This window comes from Vigna radiata, chromosome 7 (genome assembly GCF_000741045.1).
Source record: "Vigna radiata var. radiata cultivar VC1973A chromosome 7, Vradiata_ver6, whole genome shotgun sequence".
Taxonomy (NCBI): Eukaryota; Viridiplantae; Streptophyta; class Magnoliopsida; order Fabales; family Fabaceae; genus Vigna; species Vigna radiata.
In genome coordinates, this window is record NC_028357.1 from 51244183 (window position 1) to 51267272 (window position 23090).

Genomic DNA, 23090 nt, shown 5'->3' on the forward strand with positions numbered 1-23090 from the left:
GTTATATAACATGGTTCCGTATAAAATCATTGTCGTAATGATAATTTTAAACTATCACAAAAAAAAAAAAACTATAATTATTGATCAAATCAATCACAATTCCATGAATGGTGAATAAAAGAAGTTTCTATCTTTTTTTGGAGCGTGATTATATTTTTCTATTTTTCAAATAATCATTTTCCAAATCCATGATATTTCAATTGTGATTTTTCACGTCCACAAAATCTAATGTTATGTCATCATTAATGACCTACATAATACTCACACCCACTATAAAATAAGGACAATGATATTTTAACAATTCTTTTTTAACAACTTTTTGACAACAGGATACATACGTGTCACAATTCAATTAATCTATTTGAATTTATTCTAAACAAATATTTGAAACGGACTAATCACAAACTGAATCGTATGCATTGTTAAAGAGACTTATTTCGTAAAATAAATATGCAACGTAGGTTTATTTAAAACTCGCATTTCATTTTTTCATGTGTTTGATGGGATTGTACAAACGAGAATAATTAATGTCTACTTGTGCTTATACAAACTGATCCTTTAAAACTGTAGAAACTAAGTAAGAAGAAGAAGCATGTTCTTGAATTGATATATGTGATGTGTGGTTTTTGAGTTAAAACTTCCAAAACCCAAGTTACAGGTACCATGGCCATGTTGCTTCAAAGCAAGAAACTCCTTCACTTCCTTCTCTCACATACTTCTCTATCTCTTTCGCCTCGGATGCCTTTCTTCTCTGCCACAATTCAATAAACAAAATTTAATTCTTCTACTTTTCACAATATATCAACTATTCATTCAACCCTTCACGTTGCTTCCTATAATATTATAATAAATTATTCACTTTGCTTACTTTATTAGTCTTATATTTGCAAAATGTGACAAAATTTCATTTCATTTAGTCCATACAATATTTTATAGAGTCGGGACAATAGTAGAGATGTACAGAATCTCATAAAGTGGAAGGCTACTCTTAATAATGTTATCCTTACCAAACACAACGAACAACACTAAAACAAGCGTATAAGGCTGATCAAGAAATATTTAGCAGTAGGCACCTGCATTGTTTCTAAAGCATCTGACTCTGAATTGAAGTCGTAATAGCTACTTGCTGCACTCAGCTTCATTGACAGGAACTGTATACATGTAAAACAGACAAACGTCGGTAGATATTAATCCTTAAAAATCTCATATCGAATAGAAATAAAACTAATTTATAATACATACAAACGTAATTTATGATCCAATGCTATTTTTTTTTCAATCAATTACCTCCACTTGATGCTGCAAGGACTGCACGTAGTTTATGATCTCGTCCAACATTATTGCCATACCCATGGTCTGCAAAATCAGAGGTTAACTATTTAAGAAAGACAGAAAGGAATTCGGTATAGTAAAAAAGATGTCCTTACCTTGTAACATCCTGGGACAATGTTCTGCAAGCACCTAAGTTTTTCATTGATTTTTCCTCTTCTAACCTGAATAACAATAAATTTAAAATATATTTACATCTCAATCAAAGAAAAGAAAGCATAATATTTTTTAACATCATAATTTAACAGTCAATTGTTAATTTTATAATAATTAATTTAAAAACTATACCCTCTCTGCTAAACTGTGACTATCTGTAGCTTGACCTCTTTTGGCTCTGACATGAACTACTTGGTTTGGTTTCTTGTCTTCTACCGCATTCCTTTTCACTCTCTTGCCTCTTCCACAAATCTGAAGACAACAAATAAATCATGAATATATAATCTTGCATATGAGTAAACAATAAAATGAACAAAGCCGAAGAAAGTTTACATTTTTTGTCTTGCTTCCGCTCTCAGAAATATCAGGAGTTGAGTTACCAGAACTGGGATCACCCATATCAGTTGCTTCTCTCTTTTTACCTTCATGAACTTCATTTAACGCTGGAACTGCATTGTGATCCACGCATTGAAAAAGACCCGGAAAATTGTCTTCCAAGTTTCCTGGAAATTCAGGTTCTGTAGAGCCCAATAAGCTGTCAAAGGGCACCAAGTTTTGAATTTCCATGTTATCGATATCCAAGAAAGGAAAGGAGGGTCTAAAGCTTTGCAAATCTGCAGTGAATTCTGCCATGTGATTTATAAGAGAGGTTTTGAAAGGTTTTAAGTGGTATCTGGATAATGTGCCTGAGACTGGTATTTATAATGTAGGATTAGTCTAACTAACCCACGTGGCAGCTCGAGGTTCTGCAGGTTGGCCCCACATACAGGAGAAATGTCCAATTACAACATGGGCCCATGCTTTGTGAGACAAGCACTGTAATATGGGTCAATGCCTTTGTGAGGAAAGCAGTGTCTATTCTTTGGAGCTTTTGGAACTTTTAATTTAATGACAAAAAAAGAAACCTTTAATTGGAATGGCTATCTTTCAGATCTTTCAGCAAAGTTTTAACTGTAGTGGGAAAAGGGTAGTTTTCTGTAGGAGCACATAGTTTAGGTTCAAACTCTTCCCATATATCAACGTTATGTTTTTCTAGAGTGGAACTTAATCTTCCTGCTTTTAGTGCTGGAAGATTTACTCCCTTCCTTTTGCAATTATTTCAACAGACATTTTCGAAAGCAATACCCTATTTCCTAAACTTTTACTTCTAGATTCTTACTCTACTAACATTGCTCATAAAAGCCTTTTCCTGTGGGTGAAGTCAACTAGATGGATTACACATCATTCGAGTAAGCTAGAGATTATATTCAGTGTCAAAGTTTCAAATCACTGCTTCTAATTCTTAATGTTCTTATAAGAAGTTTTGTAAAACATGATGCATTAGTTTGTTGGGTTATTAGATTCTCTTCCAATATGCAAAATAGATTCAAATAATTTAGATCATTATGTCTCATTTTGCTTTAATGGAAAAGGGTTACATTAGGATGCATAAGTGTTATTTGAAAAGAGAAAAACTAAGTGTGAGAGAAATAAAGAGAATAAGTCTTTTCTCCATAGCATAAAGTCTTATAATGATATTTTTGTCGTTGTGAAGTCGTTCACCGTTGGATTAGACTAATTTTTAGATAGTGGGTTTCAAATATATAATTTTTCATTCTTATCGGATCATCAATCGAAGGTTTAGTTTGAGAAAAAACAATTTCGCATCAGCAATTTTGTTTTGGAGAATTTTCATCTTCTTTATTCTCATTTGTAAACATTTTGTACTTAATTAACTTACCTGATTGAAAATACCATTTGGTGGTTTATTGGAGACTCTTTTGTATCTTATCATTGATCATAATAGATTTTTATGTGGTCATCACGACTTGTGATTTTTATCTTTGTATTAAAAGATTTTTCATGTTAAAATTGGTAGTATCTCTTTGTGTTTTGAATTATGCTTTTGCTCTATTTACTTTATTACTCCTCGCATATTCTTATAAGATGAGAGATTAAATTTTCATTGTACTATTACTCTTTACTCTTTATTAAGTTGATATAATTTTTGGCTTTTTTTCTTTTTATCATAGGGTTGTGTTGAATGCAGAATTTAAAAACTGAGCATGCAGTTTGTAGAAAAAGAGGATGCAGGGTTTCTTGGAAAGCAAGTTTTATTTATTTTATTGAGCTATTGAAAGAAACGAGGCAGTCGATTTGGACTGACATTTGAGAAGTGAATGAAGCAAAGTTTAGAACAGAAGTGGGGTTGTGACATGTGGAGTGTATATCTGGCGTATGACACTTGATTCAATTCTCATTAATAAAATAAAATAATGAGTTGAATTCTGATACAATAGGTAGATTCCTAGGCCTCCATATAGCCAAATAGTAATAGTTGTTGGTTAGCCTATACACCCAATTCTGGTTGTAGCTCTTACAAAAGTGGAGATGGTTTTTGAAGACAAAGTGTTAAGTTTGGGACAACCTTCCCTATAGAAGTAAGGCCTCACTGCCCCTTTTCAAAGGCACTGCCTAATTTGACAACTTGAATGTAAGACCTTATAGCAGATGAGAAGAAATTTTCTCATGTTATAAACGTGGGAAGAAGTTGCCCATGCACTTGTATTTAATGTTTAGCATATAATAAGGTACTACAGCCAAACAAGTTGGAGTTTAGATGAGGCTACCATTTACAAACATGGCCTATGGATTGCTACTAATTAGGTTTGATTCACCTAACACATAACTGAATTTGACCTTTTCTACTTGCTCCCCATTCTCCTTCTTTCTCTTCTTTTAGGTCAAAATTCAATTCAATTTTATCCCATCTTAAATAAAAATTTGTAAGATATAAGAAAAAATAAATGTATATGTCTTTAATTCAATTTATCTCTTCTTTTACAATACTGGCATATAACTTTATCATAAAAGTCTTTATGCAATCATACACGCTTTATTACTTGTATGGTATGACGTTGGAAAATGATAAAACAGGGCATGAATCTATCAACTTTTGGACCAAAATATCATTTCATATATGGTGCCCACTGATTTAGGTAGAGCTATGCTGCTTTAAATTCATTCTTTTTTCTTTTTATACTTTTTTTTTTTAATACTTCACATCATTCAATTTCAAGGAGAGTTTTATAAGTGACCTTGTATTATAAGATGGGCAGTTTCTTCCTCAACCTCCATAGTCTATACCTTCAAAATTCTGTGTATTAATAGATAGAATCCAAGAGTTGAAAATTTTCGTATTTAAAATAAATAAATAAAGTTTGAGTGACATATATAAAAAAATAAAATTTCATAAACATTGAAACTTGAGGTTTTATGTTAAAAGTTATATCAGATTTTTTTATGAATAACTCATATTTTAGAAGTGGTGAATCTTTTTAATTAACAAAAAGTTTTTAACAGTGATATCAGAATTGGTAATTTATGTTTTGTATTTAAAAATGCATTTTTTTATTTTTTATTTTAAATATAATATAAAAATTTATGAGGGTGCAAGTTGAAATTGCGGAGGTTGAAGAAGAGATGGCTTATAAGATGTCATCTATCTTTGATCCATTTCAACTTTTATTGGACCAACTGGGCTTTACTACTTTCACTAGGCTTATGCTGAGTGAACAAAAATATTCTAAATTTAATTTTTTTTTTATCAAAATACTGTTTTTAAAAATATACTTTTGTTATAAAATACCAAAAAAAAATATTTTATGCCAAAAACAATATTTTTCATCCATGAACAAAAAAAATCTGTCCATAACATTTTTTTAAAGAGAACTGACTAGGTGAAGTTCTTGTTTAGTTAAAGTAATTTTAAAATAGAGCGATGATATTTTTACAATTTTTATTTCATATAAATAATCATAACAATAATATAGATTTAAATTAATGAAATAAATTTTCAATTTTTATATTATTAGAATATGTTTTTCTAGTAATTATAAATGAAATAAGGGTAATCAAAATATCAATATTTTCAGGAATATATGTGTTTTGCGGTTGTTTGGTATGTAAAATACTTTAACTGATATTTTAAACTAAGATAATTTTACTTTTCAGACAAATAATTAATCAAATAATATATTTATTGTTTAATAAATAAATAATGGTTTAAACTTCTTTTTGGTTACTTACATGTAAACCTTTGATTCCTAAGATATAAAAAATGTATCACGCACCAAAAATTTACATTTTAAAAAACGAGGACTAAACCATAAATAATTGTACATGTTAGTTTAGTTTCGGACTGATTTCCAATATATATTTTTATTTAGAATAATTTTATTTTTTCCTAGATTGCTTATACGTTGATTTTAAAATTCCAATATTATTGAATCGTTATATATTTTTTAACACACTAGTTTTAAATTTTGTAATGTAAAAATATAAAAACATTTTTAATATTACATATAACTTTAATGTATTTAATTAGTAATTATTAAAAATAAACATATTTTAATAATTTTGTATTCGGATATAGTGTAGGGATTTAAGTTTTTATATGTAATTATTTGGCCATGTAATTTCTTGTGAGCATTTTATTTTATTCTATTAACCGATTAGGTATGATGGTAATGAATTTAAAAATGGGTATAAATGTGTGGATATGTATCTTTAATAAATAAAGAAGTATCTCTTCTACTTTGCAAGCAATATATCACTTTTATCTTTCCATTTGTCTTTCATTTTATCATCTCTTTTTTTTTTTCCTTTTTTCACCTGTACATTCTTTCCTTTTCCAAATCTGTTACTCATTTTAAGTAGAAAATTTAAGTATTATGTTAGTAGAAAAAATATATCATAAAATCAAATACGAAGAGTTTTACTTTTGCTAATTTATTTTATTACACACCGAGAAAATTGCACATCAATGGGTGTAATCTATTATTAATAATAAAAATTTATGTTGATGACAAAAAATCTGTCAATGATTATTGATGAATTTCACTAACGAAAACAAAATTTATTGATAATTATCGACCATCACAAATTTATTTGTATTTGTCTTTAAATAAATATTTGTTGATAATTACTGATAGATTCACACTATTAGTCATTAGTAAAATAATTGACCCGGTCTCCTTCTTTTTCCCCTTCTTCCACTTCCTTTTTCTTTATTAGTTAATTTTTTTTCTCATCTCTTCTTAACCACCATTGTCACGTGTGTTTCATCCTTGTCTTCATAATAGTAATAAGGTATCAATGAACAATATTTGTATAAAAGTTTTAATTTATTAAAACTTTTATAAGTTATAATTAAAAATATCATTTGATAACTCTAATTGTAATTTAAGGATAGATTTTACAAATAAATTTCGTACAAATGAACGTATTTATTAATAATTTAAATATTAAAAACCATAAATTAATTAAATATTAAAAACCATAAAAAAAAATCTCTTAATTTGAGTTTATATTTGTTTCCTGTTAATAATATTTTATACGTAATTAAGAACATTATTATAGTGATGGTTGCATTGCAATTAAGTGTTATGAGATTAGAAAGAAAAAAAAAAAAAGTTTTGAGTTATTATGATTGGATTTTGTCCTTCGAAAGAAAGTTAGGAATTCATTAGGGTGTTGATTTCCACCACGATAAGAAATAAATTATGTAAAGTATAAGAAAGATTGAGGTACTAATGCATCTCTCAATTTTTTTCCTTCTATCATACTAAGATAAGCGAAAAGAGGACTAAGATTAAAATCTAGTATATGTCTTCGATGTAGTAGATTTTTGAATTATTATGAAAATAAAAATAAACTATACTTCTAATAATTTTAAGATGATACTTATTCTCTTCGATATTGTCAATGACATGCTGATTTTTTTATTGTTTTTTTGTATTAGTGTTTTATTCATATAGACGTGGAATACACTTTAATTTATTTTTTTATATAAAAGATTTTTTAGATGGATGTGATTGCGAATAGATAATTGTGTGAGACACGTTATAAAATATATTTTACTTTTAAATATTTTTTTATTTCACACAAGTATAATAATTAAACAATATCAAGAAGAATTTAAAGTTAGAAAAATAATATTTTAACACCAATTTTTTACACCATTTTGACACTGTATACGTGTCAAAATGTGATTGGACGATTTTAAATTAAAAAAAGCTGAAATTATTTAGAAAAAAAATCAAAGTTTTTTTTTAATTTAAAATCGTCCAATCACATTTTGATACGTATGCAGTGTCAAAAAATTAGTGTTAAAATATATTTTTTTTTAAAATTAATCAGTATCTGCCAAAATGGAACACTGAAAAGAAAAATCATATATGTACATGAATTAAAAATATTTAAATCTTAAAATGAATATACCAGTGATGTCTGAAGATGAGAAATAACATGTGTGTTTTTATAGTAGAGAAACTTTACACTTTGAGTAATTCGTGGTTAAAGAATGTAAGAGAAAGAGAGAATAGAGGTGTAGGAGACGCTTTGATAATTCATGCTATTAAATGTGTATGGGTCCATATCTGTTATCAAAGTTCAATTCTCTTGTCCATTCCATTGGTTGTGTTTCTTGCTAAATACTTGTACAACTTTGTCACTCAACCTGTCTTGTCTGTTGTCTCTTCCAGATCTACAACAATGGCAAATCTAATCCAAAACGTTATAACATAATCTAAGACGTCGAAGTTCACAGAATGAAAAGATAATGATACTTATACAATAATTTTTTTAACAATATTTATGTGTTATTAGATGATTGGTCTAAAATTATTTTACAATCAATAATAATAATCATAAATACAATAATAGATTAATTACAAAATGAAAGGATAATAATATTTAAACAACCTTTGTTTGGTAACATTTAAATATCATCTACGTGTTATTTTGTGATTGGTCTATAATAATATTTATAATTATTATTATTGATTATAAAATAATTTTGAACCATACGTAAATAATATTCAAATATTATAAAAAAAATATTATCTAAGTATCATTATCTAAATAAAAATGCGATGCATTTGGTCTGTTTTAGTGCAAGACCTAAATTTCTTAAATCATCCACCTCAATCACTCTTGTTTTATATAAGTGCATAAATTTAGTAATTTCTTCTAAATATTTACATTAACAGTATATTAGGACATTACCAGTGGCAAATGATTAATTTAATGCAACTAAACAAATTCCTGATGATGATATTCATCACGTATGTGCTGAACTGATTTCGTTATTTTCAAATATGAAAACAACCCATGATTGACAAACATATCCCATTGAATTTTAATAGAAGGAGACAATTTAACATTAGTTCTCCTACAGTTTTCTTGACCAAGGTTTTGTCATGAATTCTCATCAATCCTCAATTTTCCAATTTTAACATCATTTTTTGACACTGCACACGTGTCAAAATGTGATTGGACGATTTCAAATTAAAAAAGTTGAGGTAGGATATATTTGAAAGAGAAAAACCAAATTTTATTTTTTTTAATTTGAAATTGTCTAACCACATTTTGACACGTGTGCAGTGTCAAAATGGTGTCAGTGTTAAAATATCATTTTCTTTTTCAATTATAATAACTGATATATCTGCTGGCCACTCAATCGACCTTCTGCACCGCGCTCGGTGGCTGTTTTCAACTGAATAATCAACAACAGAAAATACAGGCAAATTTTTAAAAAAAGTATACGACGACTTCAAATATTTCAAATAAAAAAAATAATAAGAACCATGACACTTTCACTTAGAAAGTCTTTATATTCATGATAATTTATCTTAAATCTATAAATAAAAAGTCATTTATTCCATTTTTTATAAGTTACGGGATAAACTATTCAATTTTTAGAATTTGCCGAAAATGCAGAAATCTAAATTATGTGCACAAGTCAAAGATAGCAGCAGTGAAAAATCGTAGCAAACTTTTCAATTTTCTCATGCAATTTTCATCATTTTTGTGGAGAAGAGGAATGAAAAATTAAGGACTAACGGGAACCACGTATTGAAGGCAAATCTTATAAGCGAAGGCCGACATCATGCGACAGGTGACAACCAATAAACGTAGAAAGTGGTCCTGTTCTAAGATCTCTAGCAGGCTTTCCATGCCGCCCCTTATGATGCCAACACCAATTACCACACGTTTTGAGTAAGTTTATTATTAAATTTTCTTATGTTCAGTCAAGCACGTTTCTGTCACTGTTATTACGACCAATCAGCGATTACTTCATCTCATTTCAATGCCTTTCATCTCATATCATTTCTCTCATCACAATAATGGCTTCCTCAGATAAGGCTGCAGAAAGTGTTTCTCACATTGTAAATATCGATTTTGAAGTGAACCAGTATTGCATATACATGTAATGTTATTCACGTTTGGGCTCTTGGCCGGTCTGTGTTTGATTAAGCAGATCAATCGTGTCAAAACCATAATTATTCTTGTTGTTAAACTGTGAAATCCAATGTTAAACTGAAATAGTTAAGCATTATATGTAAATATGATGTCCTTAAAGTTTATTTATATAATCTGTTTGTAATCTATAGATGGAAAAATCTTTCATTTATATTCTCAACAGTTACGTGAACATGTAAAAGAAACATAGAAAGAAAAAAAAAATCAGCTTTTAGCTCTTTTATGTGAGAAAATATTACCTTTTTTTTCATTAGTTTTACCTTTTTTCAGTGTTTTACTAACAGAAAACTTGTTGGATTTTGAAGTTTTTAACCGACATGCACTCAATCATTGAGTTCTTCTGAAGTCTTAACACGTTTTTCTTGTACTAACTCTACGGTAGAAAGAAATTAGCTAACTTTAATGTGTTTATTTCTCTCGTTTATTCCAAGCTTAGATCTTTAGTCGGCCATGGATTGTAAGTAATTTTATTTTAATCAGTAGACAAGAAGCACGTTTAGGGTATACAAAGTTTAGTCATATCCACATCATGTTTGAACTCAGTAGGATTGATTGGTGAAACTTGAGAACACAGAAAATCACTGACAAGTGAAAGGTGAATGTTGAAATCACTGCTGCAACACCAACCTCAATCCCACTGGCAATTAAATAACAAAGAATGCGACGTAACACTCATTTTCCATTCCTTTATACAATTGTGGGGACTTTTACATGGGAAGTTGAGTGGTAAATTTGGAATACGATTCATCTCAGTCTGTTCTTTGACTGAGAACAATTTAATGTAGTTAGTCATAAGCTTGCAGCGTTAATCTCGTAGCTATATGTCTAGTGTGATTGCTATAGACCACAAATTGAAAATGAAAATAAAAATAAAAATAAACTGTCGTTTTGTCAAGAAATAAAAGCAAGATGCCAAGCAATGAACCTATCCACCTTTCGATGTTTCCTGTGGCAAAGACTATGGAAGGTGAATGGAAGGTGTCGTAAGGAATTTAGAGCATGAGCACGCTCTTTCTTTTGGAAAAGTATTAAAGTGTATAGTAATTCACTTTGACCTGAATTCAACCCCCAAAATGGGATACAGACATACAGTGTATAGTGATAGTATATTATACACTATGCATCTTGCGTATAACAATTTGCTTTGTAATTCTGGTTTTTCCCTTGACCCTTTTAAAATCCTTCTGCATATATATGCTCACATAGTGTTTATAGTTTTGGAGAGTGAGAATAGCCATGTCTACTTCAAAGAGCGTCAGCAGTTCTAGCGAAGATGACAATGAACTTAGAAGAGGGCCCTGGACTCTTGAAGAGGATAATTTGCTCTCCCAATACATTTCTGACCACGGGGAAGGCCGATGGAACTTGCTGGCTAAACGTTCAGGTAAATTGATAACAGCATAAGAAGTTAAATGCATGAAAGAAACACCACCCTACTATTTCTTATCAATTTTCTGATTTGTTTCCTTTTCTTTATATGACACAGGATTGAAGAGAACTGGAAAAAGTTGCAGATTAAGGTGGCTAAATTATCTAAAACCAGATGTGAAACGAGGAAATTTAACCCCACAAGAGCAACTTTTAATTCTTGAACTCCACTCAAAGTGGGGAAACAGGTATATATCTATCTTGTGCGTCTGATTCTCTAACTTATATGATTGCGGTTATGGTCATTATTTTATTGTGAAAAACTGTTCACAAATGTGATCAATGCAATCTCCCCTGAATTTGTGTCATGGTACAAAAAATCTAGTTGCGAAATTACAATCATAAATTTGCCACTATCAGATGCTTGTCTGCTGCAAATATATTTTTATTCCTTTAATGACTGTAGGTGGTCAAAAATTGCACAGCATTTGCCCGGAAGAACAGACAATGAGATCAAGAACTATTGGAGAACAAGGATTCAGAAACAGGCGAGACATTTGAAAATTGAGACTGACAGCAGAGAATTTCAAGAACTTGTAAGGCGTTTTTGGATGCCAAGATTGCTTCAGAAGGTAAAAGAGTCATTGTGTTCTTCGGCCATGTCAATTGAGAATCAGGCAATTCCTTTGGTTCATGATGATGGTGTTTCTCAACAGTCAACTGTTGGGACCATACCATGGCAGGGAGCTTGCGTGAGTATGAATGGAGGTAGTCCCACTTATATGGACCAACATGAGCAGAACTCAGACTCTGAACACAACAGTGGTTCATGCATCTCCTTTTCTGAGTCAGCAAATATTCCAAAAGTGTCTCATCATTTTGGAAACACCATGGACCAATTCAATTCCTTAAGCAACAATGACTTTGGCACTTACTCGTATGATCCTTATCATGTAAATGACAATGCCTATGAGATGGAGACCTTCAAAACAGCAACTGCAAAGGTGGCTCAGGATGTGCAATACCCAATTGCTGACTGTCAAACGGCAGGAACCGATTGGCCAAGCAACGATTTTGCATGTACCATGTGGAACATCGATGAACTGTGGCAGTTTAGCAAGTTACAAAAATAAGATTTTTAGGGTTTCTGAATTTTGGAATAACCCAAACACTGTCTTTGATGATGTTATTGTGGATTGGCTACCAAATTAATCAATTCAGAGATGGTGATTGTTTTCTGTACATCTGTCATGTATTCCTCTGTTTAGATGATTGTGCTTTCTAATTTGTATTGATTGAGATTGAATCCCTGAGTTGAGAAAGGTCATAGTCACTAGCTAGTGAAAACACAATAGTTAATTAATGCTAACAAAGAATTCGTGAATATATAGAAGTAACCACTTTTAGGAACTTTAGTGTATTTGTAGTGGAAACCATTATTACATTTAAATGATAGATGATCCATGATAGTGAGGATTAATTAGAGAAGAAAACAGAAAGCTCTTAGTTTTTAAAACAAATAGTGGTAGGAGTTCTTTTTGTTTGACAAAGAATGTGATTTTTTCTTTCTTGAAAACTGATTTTGGAAAAGTAAGTTCATGACAATCAAATTCATATTTGGGAATGTTATCTAATACGTTTTGTAAATGTTATTGTATGTTAGTCTATACTCATTAAAAGAAATCATTAACTATTTTATTAATTATTATTTAATTAGTGAGTATGGATGAAAAAAATATATATTCTAGAGCGTATATAAATAATACTAAAAGGGATAAAGAAGTTTATTTAATTGACCAAAGGTGAATATTGATAATGCATTTATGAATTTATCAATTGTTGTGATTTAGTTTCATTCATGTAATTTTAGAGAAATAGTTAACATGTTTTTCAACTTTTTAAAAGTACATTATGCTAAATTTATAAAGTCATTTGTAACTTGGAGCATGATTGGATTTCAGGTACTTTGGTTGGAAAATTAAACTTTTTAGTTTCTAAAAATAATTTTTTAAAGTCTTCGAAAAAGTTACATGATTATACTTTTCTACGCATTTACAATTTAAAGTTTTTTATGTTTTTGGAGAAAGAAATCATTTTACTAATAAGTTATTTTATTTTTTTATTAATAACATTATAAATGATTTAATATTTTATTTTCATATATTTATTTAGATTTTTTTCATAATAAATATAATAAAAATAAAATTTATGGTAATGAAACCTTATTTGTATTATTTTATTCAACGTCTCAAAATTTATAATGAAACCTTATTTGATTGAAACCTTATTTATAATAACATCTTATATAAATAATAACCATAATAATAAACTGTTATAATTAATTATAATATATATATATATATATATATATATATATATATATATATTATTTCAACCTAAATAATATTAGGTCATGCTTTTTAGACATGACTGTGAAACAAAAATTACAATTTTTTTTTATCTATTTTAATGTATCTTGTCTAGAATAATAAAGGCTATAGATAACTAAAATGAAAATTAAAATATCAAAATCATATAAAATGAAATAAAATTGAAACCATAAAATTTTAGGAACCAAAAAATATAAAATTTATAATAAAACTTCGATTAAAAGAGAACACTTTTTTTTTTTATCATCGATGTAGTTTTGTTTTACATTCCATATTTTTCTTATATGTCTTTTACATTTAGACTCTCTTTCTCTATAATTGTTTCCCTTTCTTCTTCTTTTCTTGTTAAAATAAATTTGATTTAACTTTATAAAAAATAAATACTAAATTATGCCATATCCATGTAATCGCTTATAAAGATTGTTTCAAGATATAAATACATTATCTAATAAAGCTTAGAATTATGTCATTTCCATAACTACTCTTTTTGTCAAAGACGTTGTTCTCATTCCAACTAATAAATACTGACACTCCTTGGCTTATAGGGAGAACTCGTGTTAAATATGATGCAATTGTGAATACTGTCAAAATTTGTGAAGAATGTGAAAACACGAGTGGCTAGTTAACTGAGTTAGACTAAATTTCTGAAATATGATTTTGTTGACTCCACCAACCATAAAGATGGAGATGTATATATTCAAATTCCAGCCAGAAATATTCATTCAAAAGAAAAAAATTAAATTAATAATTTTAACAGAATAATATGTAAATTATATAGCAAATTGTATACATGATTCTTGTTTTATCTTTTATGTATAAAAAATATATATCATTATGGATTTATTTTTCAAAGAGATCATCTTTACGTTTTTTCTTCCACAATCGTGATTCTAAAAATGTATTTAATATTAAATAAAAAAATATTAACATAATTTAGTTAAGATGACTATACGTATTGGTGTTGATTGAGTTAACAAACTCAGTTAAAAAATCTTTAGAAAAATAATTGCTTCTATAAAATTAAACTCAAATAACACTAAACTTTTTTATAGAATTTTTTATGAATAAAATAATCAATGTTGTTATTAGAATCACATATACTTTTAAATTATTTGTTAGACCTTTAAAAAAAAGAATAAGAAACTGTTAAAACAGCCTTTATTCCTTATCTTTGAAATAAATAAAAAAAATTAAAACAACTATTATAACCTTGAACTTGCTTGGAGCAGAAAAGCATACTGAGGAAGAGGAGAAGGAAAATAAAATTTATAGATGAAAAAATATAATCCAATCTGCATGAGCTTACAAATAAACAGGCTTAAGTTGCTATGCAAATCTGCAGTCCAAAGCCATTTGACAATTTCTTTCTCTACCCCTATAATTTCAGCCTACACTCCTATTCACTTTTGTATTTAAAATTATTTAAAATTATATAATTTAAAATATAAGTTTTACATTTCAAAATATACAATTTTAAATGTATTTTTTATTTTAAATTTTAGCATGTGTAATTCAAAATATAATTTTATATTTTAAAATCTAAAATAAATAAAAAAAATTGTATTCTAAATTATATTTATATGTCAAATTATGTAACATCCAAATAAATATAGCTTGAAAACTATAATTTATTTTAGGGGTATACATAAACAATAATAAAGAACAGTAGGAGATAAACACTTAGGAGTAAAGAGAATATGAGATTTCATATAGAATTTAAAGTTGTACAAAAACATCGAAGTTTGATAGCATTAATAATTTAAGGCCGAACAGTCATACAACAAGTTCTATGATACATCAAAGGGATAACTAGACCGAACAGTTCTTACAAAACACGAACCGAACTACTATTACACTAAGTAAAAGAAAAATCCAATCTAAGGACCGGACGATCCTGCACAAGTCTCCGACATCACATTCAAGGGTTGTTCTGTTTGCAAGGCATCTTCCAAAGTATCTTCTAGAGCACCCTCTGCTCACACCCAAATGAATAATCATTGCAGTGAAGAGAACAAACCGGACGGTCAAATACCGAACGACAACATAAACAAGACAGAAACAGATAAGGGTAAGTTTATGTAAAATTTAATTAATCATTTTCGATATATTTTTCTAAACATACACATAAATCATATACATCAATATCTCAATCATAATTCATAAGTTAAGTATTTCCATTTAAAAGTCGAACAGTAACACCATTATAACCAATTTCTCTAGACATTGTTCGGACGGTATGACCATGTATGCTCGCCGCTCTCTGCACCCAAGTGGACCTGGCTGGGATACTCAACAAACTGCCACCCAAGGTTAGTCCTACAACGATCATCTAGTCTTATGACCGCGGACCTCCTGTCATTCTCACGCATCCCTTCTCTACCTGAGGAGGCATAATCACGGAATATCAGGATAGAGTCAGAACCTAAGCCTTGGCCATGATCATACTTTAACAATCCAATTCCAATCACGAGATATTCCTCCCTGGAATACTCTTAAATCATAATAAATCCATTCATCATTTATTTCTTTTTCTTATAAACAATACGGATACAAAATGACCAACTATGATAAGGAATCTGAGTATCAAAGGGATTCAATAAGTGACTGAACGGTCAAAGAACAAGAGACTGAATAAAACAAGGAATTTTAATAGTTGACCGGATGGTCTGGTAGAGGATAAAACCGAACACTCTTTGAAGACAATCCAGGTAAACTTATTCATGAAGAAGAATGAACGCTAAACAACATAAGTCAGTCTTGGAAAGAAACGAATACAAAGTTTATGACTTTAGCCAAATGCCTTTATGACTAGCAGAAGTTCTCTTCAATAAAACGAGTGTCAGTGCAAAACCAAACACTCTGTGAGGAATCAAGTGTCAGTATAAGACCGAACACTTTTCGAATAAATAATATTATAAACCGAACGTTTTTTCCAAGAAGGATAATTAATATCAAATCGAGTACTTAGTTTATGACCAAATGCTCAAACAGATTATCATATGTGTAAAACCGAACGCTTGGTCTATGACCGAACGTTCTAAAAATGAGTAATAATAATATGAAACCGAATGCTTTAGAAATAAAGTGTCAGTCTAATACCAAACACTTGTGTGACCGAACGTATCGTTTATGACCAGACGTTCTTAGAATTTAAATACTGGTATAAGACCTAACACTTTTTAATAAACAACGTCAATATAGACCGAACACTCAGTGTATGACTGAACGTTCTAAATAGTTAATATGAGACCGAATACTCAGTCTATGACTAGGCACTTAGAGATCGGACGTTCAGTATAAGACCGGACGTCCTTTAATGGTTAATTTCGAATGGATAACCAAGCCAGATATTTAAGTTTCAACACAAAGGTACCAGATCAATTGTTTTAAGAGGAAACCGGGCGGTCCTAATGACCCTTCGATTACAGATTCATATTTTCACTAAGTTTTATAACTTTATGACATATTTCGTACCAAAAATCAAACATGCATTTCCCAACAACAAGATCATACATTCAGCAAGCATAACTCACAAAATCATGCATACCAAAATAATCATAATTAAATTTATAAGCTTCCCTTACCTCACTTCCAGCTAGACTTTTAGGGTTCCTTGACAGCAACTACTCTTTCTAGGGTTTCCAAAGATCTAATAAAGCCAAATTACAAGATACAGGTTCAGAGAAAAGGTTTAACTAACACATGCAAGCTTAGGATGGGCGTGCATGCAGGAACACCAAGAAGTTTTTAGGGTCAGAAACACTTACCGGTTCAAAATAAGATTTCGTTCGGTGCAAGTTGAAGGTCTTGACACCAAGAGTATTTATTCTAAACGAAAGTTGAGGATCGGAGGAAAGGAAGTGGTCGGAATCTTAGAGAGAAGGTTGAGGTTTCTAGAGAGAAGGAGGAGAAAAAGGATGGGTTTTCTGGAAATGGAAGATGAAGAGTTTGCATGAAAAAGAAAAATGGCGTCAGCTTCTTAAATCCTTCTTTAAATACTGCCTTCCAAAAACCGAACGGTCTAATCCCTGTTGGCCTCTTGTTTTCCACTTCCTGAATCTCTGCACTCCATGTTGGCCTCCTGTTTTCCACTTCCCGAATCTCTGCACTCCATGGGCTGCCACTTAGATTCCACTTCCCGCACATCTCGCCTTCTCTGCTGCCGCATAGTTTTTAACGGATGAAGAATTAAAGAATAGTTGAGAGCTTTGTCTCCCATTACTATGGAGAAACCGGAAGGGTGTGAGATGTGTTCTCCACTACAGTGGAGAATTTAATGGAGTGTGACAAATTATACAATTTTAAATACAATTGTTATTCTCTAAACTTACAATATAAACTATAAACAAATTATTTTAAGTTGTATATTCTAAAATACAAAATTATTTTTTTATGCAACTGTAAATTATAGAAGAACAGGAAGAAATGACCAAGTCATTTGATCCAACTTTCTAAACCGGTTAAAGTATTTAAGCCCGCATTTATAAAAGTTACTAGTCTTAGACGGTGCATAATAATGTCACATGGTATAATGACACGTAATAAATTTATATTAATTTAAAAATTAAAAAAAACTAATTAGATAAAAAAAAAACTACCATGTGACTTTTTTTTAACCATGTTAGTACATTATTAACATAAATGATTGCATTATAATTTTCAAAATAAAAATAAAACTGAGATGCATTGAATAAAAAAAAGGAATCAGTTTAAGATTTTCCTATAAAATGAGAAAAAAATTGAATGATTTAACCTAAAAATCACTGATATCATATAATATAATGTTATATCGATAATGATATTTAGACAATAACTTTTTAATAATATTTAAATATTATTTATATGTTAATATTATGATTGATTTATAAAAATATTTATAATTATTATTATTTACTGTGAAATAATTTTTAAATTAAATATAATTACTCTTATATAAGTTCAAATTACTTTAGATATTTTACAACCAAACCTTCAATAATTTAGCATTTAAAAGGCTCCTGCATCACACATCTTAAAATCTGGGCCACAGAGGACAAAAAAAATCTTCATGTTTTTTTCATTGGCAATTGTTATGTGGAGAGAAAGCTGCAACTTGGTGCATTTCCCATAACAATATTCAGTACTTTTTAGAACATTAATAGTAATAAACAGCGTTAGATAATTATGCACAAATAAATTATCGTACATGGAGATAATTCTGTGTGCTTATTTTAATGGAAACTGAAAAGTTTGATTAGAAAAGACAGAGAATTTGAATTTGTGGAAGGAAATGGATGTGGCTTCTCTGCAGAGCTTCAATCCATCGCCACTCCTTTCCTCCTCAAACTCCGTTTCCATCCATCGCCCCGCCGTCATTCTGCCTGGCTTAGGGAACAATTCCGGTGACTACCAGAGCTTGAAGCAAACGCTGAATGACAAGTACGGCGTTTCTGCCGTGGTCGCCAAAGTGTCCAGGCTGGATTGGCTCCGCAACGCCGCCGGTCTGGTGGACCCCAATTACTGGCGTGGCACTCTTCAACCAAGGCCAGTCCTGGATTGGTATTTGAAGAGAATAGAGGAAGCTGTTGAAGAAGCAAAGGGAACTGCAAATGGATCTGAAAATGTTTCGCTGATCGGACACTCTGCAGGAGGATGGCTTGCTCGCGTGTACATGGAAGAATTTGGAAGTTCCGACATATCCCTGTTATTGACTCTTGGAACCCCTCATCTTCCACCTCCAAAAGGCGTGCAGGGGGTTATCGATCAAACAAGGGGTCTCCTTTACTATGTTCAAGACAACTGCTCCAAAGCTGTTTACACCCCTCAGCTGAAGTATGTGTGTGTAGCAGGAAGGTTCATCAAAGGTTGTCGATTTTTCGGCAATTCAGATACTGAGCCTGCAGTTTCCTCTGTGGACAGTAGTCAGATTGTGTCTGAAAGTTCTGTTAATGGCAGCGCCTCTGCACCTAATGCAACAACATTGCGTGCTCGGTTTGTCGGGCAGGGATACAAGCAAGTTTGTGGAGAAGCAGATGTATGGGGTGACGGTGTTGTGCCGGAAGTATCAGCTCATCTGGAGGGTGCGCTTAACATTTTCTTGGATGGAGTTTATCACTCACCTGTTGGTGCAGATGATGCTAGCAGACCATGGTATGGTTCGCCTCAGGTGTTGGAACAATGGGTGCAACATCTCCTTAACTGACTTCATCCAAGGAATGCCATTCCATTCCTAAATGTCTTTCTTCTATTTCAGACATTTAAGTTCGTTACTGTTTAATCTACCAGGAACATGTTTTCACATTTTCTATTGTGTTTATGTATCTGTTGCTTCTTTTCTCCCAGTTTCACCTTATTAAGGGTGTGTTTGTTAGAATGGGAATATATGCAAAAATGAAAAGAATAGAAAAATGTGACTGACTTCGTAGAGTGAAATTGTTTCTAAAAAGATGTTGAGCATAGGGAAAAATTTAAGAGATGAAATGTGTTTGAATTTGAAGGTAGAAGAGTTAAAAAGAGAAAACTAAATGAATGTAATATATGTCAAAATATTTTATTTTGAGTAAATATATTTTAATACGTAATAAAATTTTATATTTATTGATTTCTTTTTTAATTATTTTTTTAAATACAATAATTTGTTTAGTTTTTATTGTTTTATTTTTTTTAATATTCTATATAAATTTAAGGTGTGTCAAAATATCATATTTTTATAAAAAGTGAGATGTGAAAAATGAGATGATTTTTTGAATTGAGAAAAAATAATTGAAAGTCAATAAGAATAAAACAGACATGTTTAAAATGAGATGAGGTGGGTTGGTCCCTCAATGGACTGAAAAATAATATATATATATATATATATATATATATATATATATATATATATATTAAAAAAACGTTATAAATATGATTAAATGTTAATTATTTAATTAATATCTTTAATCAAACAAATTAATTACTACATTATCTAATTATTATGTCATCATATAATAATATAATAATAATAGTAAAATTTAATATAGATTGTCATCCTTAAAAATTAGAGAAATTCTATAAAATTTTATATATAAAGATACACAAAATAATATCAAATGAATATTTATTTATAATATATATTAAGAAATGGTAAGAAAATCCGGTAGAAATAATAAGGATTGAAAACTTATTTTTTATGTATTTTTTAAAATTATTTTGCTGAGATATTTAATAGAAACAAATAGTTTGTTAGAATGAATGATTAAAGCATCAAGGATATTTTAGTCAATAAACAAAGTTCTAGTGAAAGGACTTTTAATAACAAACCGAGGTTGTAATTAGTAAATATTTTAAAAATAACAAAAAGAATGAGGCCCAATAGTAAAACAGTTGGCAATATGGACCGTCCATGTGTACATAAAATCCATCGCAGTCGTTCATTCAGTCCTTATAAACAGTTTCATCTCAAACCCTAGGGTTCTCGTTCACTGGGAAATCAGCACCATTCTTACTCTCAGCCGCAGATCTCTGAGGGTTTGCATCTTCACCTGGTAAGGTATGTCTCTGAAACCCATTTGCCTCCTTTACGTATTCTGTACACCGATTAACAGAGTCACTGAAAAGTATAGCAAAATTTTTCTTTTTTATTTCAGTGTAATGGTTTATTCCATAGTTGTTGTTAAAGAGTTGGAAATGGCTGTTTACATTTTTACTAATTGGGGTTAGGTTTGTTTCTTGAAATCTTTATGATTGGGGTTTGGTTTGTTTTCAATTTTACTGATTGGTGTTAGGTTTGTTTCTACATCTATTATGTTTTACCTAGGACTTTTATATTTTGTATGAAATTTCAAGTCATGTACAACAATTTTTACTTTATGTGAAAACGATCCTTAATTTTGTTTAGCCACATTAAAGTTTTGTTTTTTTGTATAGTTTTGAAGATGTATACATCAAGGAAGAAAATCCACAAGGATAAGGATGCCGAGCCAACCGAGTTTGAAGAGTCAGTTGGGCAGGTAACACTTTAATCGTTATACAATGTTGCTGTTTGATGTCACTTATTTCTAATTGTGTTAACTTGTTGTTTTGCAGGCACTGTTTGATTTGGAAAACACCAACCAGGAGCTTAAAAGTGATCTTAAGGATCTATACATTAATTCAGCCATGTAAGCATGCCTATATATGCCTGTGTTTGTTGGCAAGATTGATTGGTTTTCCCTCTGACTTGTAAATGCCGTTTAAATATCTGCAGCCAAATTGATGTTTCTGGGAACCGCAAGGCTGTTGTCATTCATGTTCCATACAGATTAAGGAAAGGTTTCCGCAAGATTCATGTTAGGCTTGTTAGGGAGCTCGAGAAGAAGTTTAGTGGGAAGGTAAATAGCAAAATTGTGCTTTCACATGAGTTTTGGTATTTTGGATTTAGAATACGTTTGGTATACTTCTTATTGTCTTTCTTTACTAAATCATTGTATTCTCTTGATTGTGCAAGAGCATCAACTACAACGGGAGAATTAATTTTTTAAAATGTGTCTCAGAACTTGTGATGACTAATTGTTTTGCCCATGCTAATGAAATAAGAAAAAAGCTGCAGTCCCACATTACGAGATTGATTAACATGTGGTAGAGTTTAACATTTTCTCCTCAGTAATTAATCATTACTGAGAATTGAGTGCAATTTGGAAAATTTTTTCGGTGTAATAGTTTTAAATATTCCTTTTTGGAATGCTTATTGAAGATGTTCATTTTTTATCATGTTTTTTATTTATTTTTTACTGATCCTCTTTAATTTGATTATAACTTGAAGGATGTTATCTTGGTTGCCACCCGGAGGATATTGAGGCCACCAAAGAAGGGTTCTGCTGTTCAGCGACCACGCAGCCGAACTCTTACTGCTGTTCATGAAGCAATGCTGGAGGATGTTGTATTGCCTGCTGAGATTGTTGGGAAGCGTGTGAGGTATAAAATTGATGGATCCAAGATCATGAAGGTATAAATAGCTCTTATTGCCACTTCTCCAAGTTACTCTGTCTATTCGAATAGAATTGTAAAAGGTTTCTATGAAGTGTTTTGTTAGTGATGAGATTGTGTACCCATTTTCTAATTTTTATTGTTGCCTGCTTAATTTGTCTGATTCAATGGTTTTGTAGGTTTTCTTGGACCCGAAGGAGAGAAACAACACTGAGTACAAGTTGGAGACATTTGCTGCAGTGTACAGGAAGCTTTCTGGCAAAGATGTTGTGTTTGATTATCCTGTCTCAGAGGCTTAGTTTTATTAATTGCATATGGAGTATGCTGGTTAAAATTTTGGTGACAATTTGACTTTCGTTTTGGGATTTTTCGAAGTACTATTTCTGGCTTCTTCGATGTAGTTTTGAGCTTTATTATAATTATAAATCTGAAGTTCATTTGTTTCGAAACCTTCAATTACGGTTTCCTCCGGAAGTGAATCTTTTTCATCCAGTTTATTGGCAGAAAAATTGATTTAATTTTTTGAGAAGGGGATTTGTCGTACTTGGCCGTATTTTCATATACTTTTTGCCCGAAAATGTTTGCTAAAGTGACGTTTTGCCTATTTGAATTACCTGCAAA

General features: G+C 30.5%; 4 protein-coding genes across 5 annotated transcripts; 3 read left to right on the forward strand and 1 right to left on the reverse strand.

The window, feature by feature from the left end:
• Nucleotides 1-462: 462 nt before the first annotated feature.
• LOC106769168 (transcription factor BEE 3) lies at nt 463-2150 on the reverse strand. The gene is made up of 6 exons (XM_014654671.2): nt 1819-2150; nt 1618-1737; nt 1428-1493; nt 1288-1356; nt 1074-1151; nt 463-751 (listed from the first exon to the last, which is right to left on the reverse strand). The coding sequence occupies exons 1-6, from the start codon at nt 2116-2118 to the stop codon at nt 653-655; spliced, it is 732 nt and encodes a 243-aa protein (XP_014510157.1). The 5' UTR covers nt 2119-2150; the 3' UTR covers nt 463-652.
• Nucleotides 2151-10906: 8756 nt separating this feature from the next.
• LOC106769167 (transcription factor MYB24) lies at nt 10907-12401 on the forward strand. Its single transcript, XM_014654670.2, has 3 exons — nt 10907-11173; nt 11276-11405; nt 11624-12401. The coding sequence occupies exons 1-3, from the start codon at nt 11026-11028 to the stop codon at nt 12288-12290; spliced, it is 945 nt and encodes a 314-aa protein (XP_014510156.1). The 5' UTR covers nt 10907-11025; the 3' UTR covers nt 12291-12401.
• A 6285-nt stretch (nt 12402-18686) lies between these two features.
• Nucleotides 18687-19952, forward strand: LOC106767268. Its single transcript, XM_014652118.2, has one exon. The coding sequence runs from the start codon at nt 18817-18819 to the stop codon at nt 19726-19728; it is 912 nt and encodes a 303-aa protein (XP_014507604.1). The 5' UTR covers nt 18687-18816; the 3' UTR covers nt 19729-19952.
• Nucleotides 19953-20933: 981 nt separating this feature from the next.
• On the forward strand, nt 20934-22943 carry LOC106769503 (40S ribosomal protein S7). 2 transcript variants are annotated; one of them, XM_014655145.2, is made up of 6 exons: nt 20934-21049; nt 21432-21514; nt 21591-21664; nt 21751-21874; nt 22306-22488; nt 22649-22943. In XM_014655145.2, the coding sequence occupies exons 2-6, from the start codon at nt 21440-21442 to the stop codon at nt 22766-22768; spliced, it is 576 nt and encodes a 191-aa protein (XP_014510631.1). In that variant the 5' UTR covers nt 20934-21049; nt 21432-21439; the 3' UTR covers nt 22769-22943. The 2 variants fall into 2 exon arrangements, with proteins under 2 accessions (XP_014510631.1, XP_014510630.1); XM_014655144.2 differs by having other exon boundaries at nt 20954-21054.
• Nucleotides 22944-23090: the final 147 nt, after the last annotated feature.

What these genes read in the sequence shown, in the direction of transcription:
- LOC106769168 (XM_014654671.2), bottom strand. Translation starts at nt 2,118, where the DNA reads ATGGCAGAATTCACTGCAGATTTGCAAAGCTTTAGACCCTCCTTTCCT. An exon ending in GTCACAGTTTAGCAGAGAGG is followed by an intron (nt 1,494 to 1,617) that starts GTATAGTTTTTA and finishes ATTGTTATTCAG; the next exon opens with GTTAGAAGAGGAAAAATCAA. An exon ending in ATGCTTTAGAAACAATGCAG is followed by an intron (nt 752 to 1,073) that starts GTGCCTACTGCT and finishes GAATTGTGGCAG; the next exon opens with AGAAGAAAGGCATCCGAGGC.
- LOC106769167 (XM_014654670.2), top strand. Translation starts at nt 11,026, where the DNA reads ATGTCTACTTCAAAGAGCGTCAGCAGTTCTAGCGAAGATGACAATGAA. An exon ending in CTTGCTGGCTAAACGTTCAG is followed by an intron (nt 11,174 to 11,275) that starts GTAAATTGATAA and finishes TATATGACACAG; the next exon opens with GATTGAAGAGAACTGGAAAA. An exon ending in CACTCAAAGTGGGGAAACAG is followed by an intron (nt 11,406 to 11,623) that starts GTATATATCTAT and finishes TAATGACTGTAG; the next exon opens with GTGGTCAAAAATTGCACAGC.
- LOC106767268 (XM_014652118.2), top strand. Translation starts at nt 18,817, where the DNA reads ATGGATGTGGCTTCTCTGCAGAGCTTCAATCCATCGCCACTCCTTTCC.
- LOC106769503 (XM_014655145.2), top strand. Translation starts at nt 21,440, where the DNA reads ATGTATACATCAAGGAAGAAAATCCACAAGGATAAGGATGCCGAGCCA. An exon ending in TTGAAGAGTCAGTTGGGCAG is followed by an intron (nt 21,515 to 21,590) that starts GTAACACTTTAA and finishes GTTGTTTTGCAG; the next exon opens with GCACTGTTTGATTTGGAAAA. An exon ending in CTATACATTAATTCAGCCAT is followed by an intron (nt 21,665 to 21,750) that starts GTAAGCATGCCT and finishes AAATATCTGCAG; the next exon opens with CCAAATTGATGTTTCTGGGA.